The 4,108-nt window shown below is 30.2% G+C and overlaps 1 protein-coding gene across 1 annotated transcript in view; it reads right to left on the bottom strand.

The window, feature by feature from the left end:
• LOC108692485 (inactive rhomboid protein 1-like) overlaps positions 1 to 2,690 on the bottom strand; it is a gene marked incomplete at its 5' end in the record, with an annotated part of 10,254 nt that extends 7,564 nt beyond the window's left edge. Inside the window, 3 exons of the mRNA XM_018200757.1 lie at positions 1,551 to 1,704; positions 2,034 to 2,330; positions 2,500 to 2,690. Of these exons, the coding sequence (XP_018056246.1) occupies positions 1,551 to 1,704; positions 2,034 to 2,330; positions 2,500 to 2,690 (642 nt within the window). The remainder of the gene's footprint in view (positions 1 to 1,550; positions 1,705 to 2,033; positions 2,331 to 2,499) is intronic.
• Positions 2,691 to 4,108: the final 1,418 nt, after the last annotated feature.

The raw sequence follows: 4,108 nt of genomic DNA, 5'->3' as shown, positions 1-4,108 counted from the left end.
TATATATATATAATGATGTATAATTACATATAATCATTGATATATATAGTTATGTACAAAATTTCTTATAAAAAATCAGATCGATTTAAATAAAAATGACAAATCTTGCTCAGTTTTTGCTGCCAATCAGGTTATATAGGTCAATAGACTGATCTGCTTGATTTCTGCCACTGGCTTTATCAGCAGATTCAGCAGATAGCCAAATGCGGACACAGATAGCTACGGTTTTGTAGTAGGAATCTACTCGAATTTGCAATTGAATTCGCAATTTGCTAACATTTTGCTATCAGAGGAGAGTTGAAGTCGTCTTATTTAAAAAGCTGAATTTGTCTCATCGTCTTTCTAAATTTTTTATCTATGTCCAAAAGCAATTAAGAGGATCCTAGTTATCTGTTTCATCTTTTATCGACTAAAAAAAATGCAATAATTTTTGTGTCACAATTCCTTTTTTTATAGATTAGAAAATTTTTTTTTCAGTATTAAAGAATAACATGTCTGTGGAGTTTAACCGAGATTAAACAAAATTTTTGAAATGATTTTCACTATTTCTTCTGAAGAAGAATAGAATGCGTTCTATTTGACGCTCGCAACGCTCATTATTATGTCATGTTGGTCATCAAATGCTGAACAAGAACAAATAATGCTCGCAAGCGTTATAAATCACAAAAGTTGTGATTATATTTGCTTGATAAAAGCAATTTGTATTTTGCAATTTGTATTTATAAAATGCAGTTCACAACTAATAGAACACACACTGTCGAGTTCTTAGAATTAGATTTAGCCTAATTTGGTATGCACGCACACATATGTATAAATTTTTGTAACGCATTTTCGTATCGAATTAGGGTATTGATGTAATATATAGTAATCAATTAGGAATTCGTACTGAAAGGTTTTTTTTTTAGTTCGATTCCGATTACGATTTAATAAAATATTGAATAAATGCTTCGATTTCAATTTCGATTTTTGATTAATAAATAATTTAAAAAATATATTATTTAATATAATGTTTTATGTATGTAATAATATGCGTGTAGGTATACATATGTAGAAATCACAATTGTAACGCTAATATAAATGCAAGAGAAAGAGGGAAGAAAAGAGAAAGAGACAGACTATAGACCGATTAAGACCGAAAAAAGAACAAAAAAAAAACAGAAAACTGAAAATAATTTTATCAGCTTAATTATAATTTCAGTATTATAAATTTCATGGAATTTGGTTTCAATTTTGGTTCATCTAAAAAAAAAATTATGGAATGGTTTTCTGTTTCGATTCCAATTTGGCCAAGATCCTTGATGTAAATACGTAAATCATATGTGTGCAAATCCTATTGAGTGACAAAACGCAATAATTATAGGATCTTTTTAATGTCCACGTCATAATATACAGATATCAAGATAAATTTAGATATATTAAGGAGAGAGAGATAAGGAAGGTAATTTTTCTAACTTTCTTCTCTAATGACTCGTAGATAGATATCATGTTCACATTTAACAAAAGTACATTCTGTTCAAGTCACCTTCATCTACGATAGTTTAAGTACTTACTTCTGCCCTGTAAGGGACAAATATTGCGCTGGCTAAATTCCCAGCAAGAGCACCAATAAAATAGATCAAAGCGATGCGCAACGAGCCTGTCAGTTTTTCCAAATCTCTCATCAAGAAGTATTGGATCAGCAACGTAATTATCAAATGGATGATTCTGAAAAAACCAATTTATATTGAAATAAATACATAAATCAAGAGTTCTTGCTTTTTAAATTAATTTATTCGGACTAATCAGTTCATTTTATTAGAAAAATTTCATTTTAATAGAAAAATAAATGTTTTTTTTTAATTGAATTAATGGCAAATTGATTTTACTTAGTGGGATGAATTTAATGAAATAAACTTCTAAAAAAAATTTTTTTTGTTATTAATTAATATGAAATCAATCACATATAAATTTTATGATTAAATAACGCATAAAATTAATGCATTTTATATCTTCAAAATAAACTTCATAAAATGCAATTTGTTATCAATTATTACCCGGCATGAAGAAAAATGGTGGTAAAGAGTCTGTAGAACTGGTCTGGCCATTCTGGATGCAAGAACGGTATCATTCCGCAGACATCGTGCAAACACTCCACCTGGGAGCACAGGGACGCTTCCTCGTGAAAGTAACCGTGGACAAAATCGCAATACTCTTTCGTGGTGATCCGACACATTCCGTGAATCCCGATACAACAAGGGTGACCGATTACCTCGCATACCATGTGCTCCGCCATCTTATCCTTGTAACGACCGATCGGAAAATTGGCGTTGCCCCGTTGACCCCCGTTTTTACTGACAAAAATTTTTGGATATTTTTCTTTTTTGCAACTATTTGATGGAATAATAGTTTTACAAGCTTAGATATTTCCGCAAATGGTTTTGTTTCATGTGAAAATATTTTATCATCTTTACTTTGGAAAATTCACGAATGAATACACTTGGAAGATTGGAGAAAACTCACCTGAAACGTTGGTTAAAGGGATTGGTTTTCCGACAAATTGGCCATTTGGTGATGTCGTCTGGCCACTCATATGGTGCGATGCTTGCCGGGGCATCGCAAAATTTAGGATCCAGCCCACAAACTGATCCACTGATGCGACCGCCAGGCCCGCTGTCTCCAGGTCCCCACTTCTTCCAGGTCGATATTGTATTCTGCGAGGTTGAACATAATTGCAATTAATTTCATTGCTAGCGAAGAAAGAATTTCTAAGACTTTATAATATTATTGCGGATACATTCAGTAAAAGTTAATAGTAGTAGCAATTATAAAAGTGACAATCACACAAGTTTTATCAAGATCAATTAAAAAAAATAAATTTATTTTCGGTCAATCAGATTTTAGCGGATCTTAACGGATCTTAAATATTTTATAATAAATTTATGTATATATCCAATTCCTCCACAAACTGCGCATTGAAATCTTTTTCGATTTTAAAATGCAAACATAAAAAAAACTAGAATAAAAACATCACATTTAAATTAATTAGCAAATATTGCTGAAGTCTCAGTGGTTAAACGGTAAAAATTCCTGCACGGAATATGAAAGACGTGATAAATCCCAACTGAGGCAATATTTTTTGAAATAAATTAAATTATTTATAGCTCTTAAGATACCATATTAATATTTTTCTAAGATGCTTATTATAGCTTATAAAAAATTATTAAATTACTTATCAATTTAATATGTAATATTACTATTTTACTATTAGTTCTGTTCATGACTATGTTTCAAGACCAAAAATTATTAAATAACTTGACAAAAAAGATTTTAGTGCGCGATTTACGAATTGAATTGTATGTAAATTCACTCTGAAATATTATAGTTCGAGAGTTAGTGAACATTTTGTCGTATGATTTCAGCAAACTTGATTTATTAATTTTATCGTTATTTTTATGCTAGAAACGCTAAAGCGATAGTCTGCCATCTGGCAGAGGCCGATCGGAATAAAAAAAATGATGTATTATAGCAACAAAGTTGATTTTTTGTTTTCTCTTTATTGTCCGTCAGCATGCTGTCAAGATGATACCAGTCTGTCACCTCCTCGAAACATGTAAAAAAATTCAATTTACTGAAATGACACAACACAGCATCATATTATTTTAGACTGGTACCATCCCGATAGTACGCTGACAGTCTACCATTTTATCATTTTTTATATTGTATTATAATATAATAAGAAAATATATTATATAATATAATAAAAATCAGCTTTGCTATGACATAATGCGTTATTTTTTTTTTTTACAAAATAAGATGACTCTCATCGGCTCCTGTTCTAAAAAGATGACGGCAGATTTCCGTTTTAGCAATTTTGAAAAATGACGATAAAATTGATAAAATTTACTGAAATAAAATGTAAAAAATATTCACTGGCTCGCGAGCTGTTAAGCATTAAACTCCACTTTGATCGAAAATAGGTTTTTTTTTCTTAATTGATTTATTCATAGTTAGACTTTATTTAAAGCTTAAATTTATTTTCAGATGCTCTACGAATTATTTCATTAGTTACTGAGCATCTAAAGATAAATTTAAGAAAGCCTTAAGTACAAGATCTAACTATAAATACGGG

Source organism: Atta colombica, unplaced genomic scaffold, assembly GCF_001594045.1.
Source record: "Atta colombica isolate Treedump-2 unplaced genomic scaffold, Acol1.0 scaffold73, whole genome shotgun sequence".
Lineage (NCBI taxonomy): Eukaryota > Metazoa > Arthropoda > Insecta > Hymenoptera > Formicidae > Atta > Atta colombica.
The sequence above is the reverse complement of the archived record's forward strand: the minus strand, read 5'-3'. Positions and strand labels throughout refer to the sequence as shown.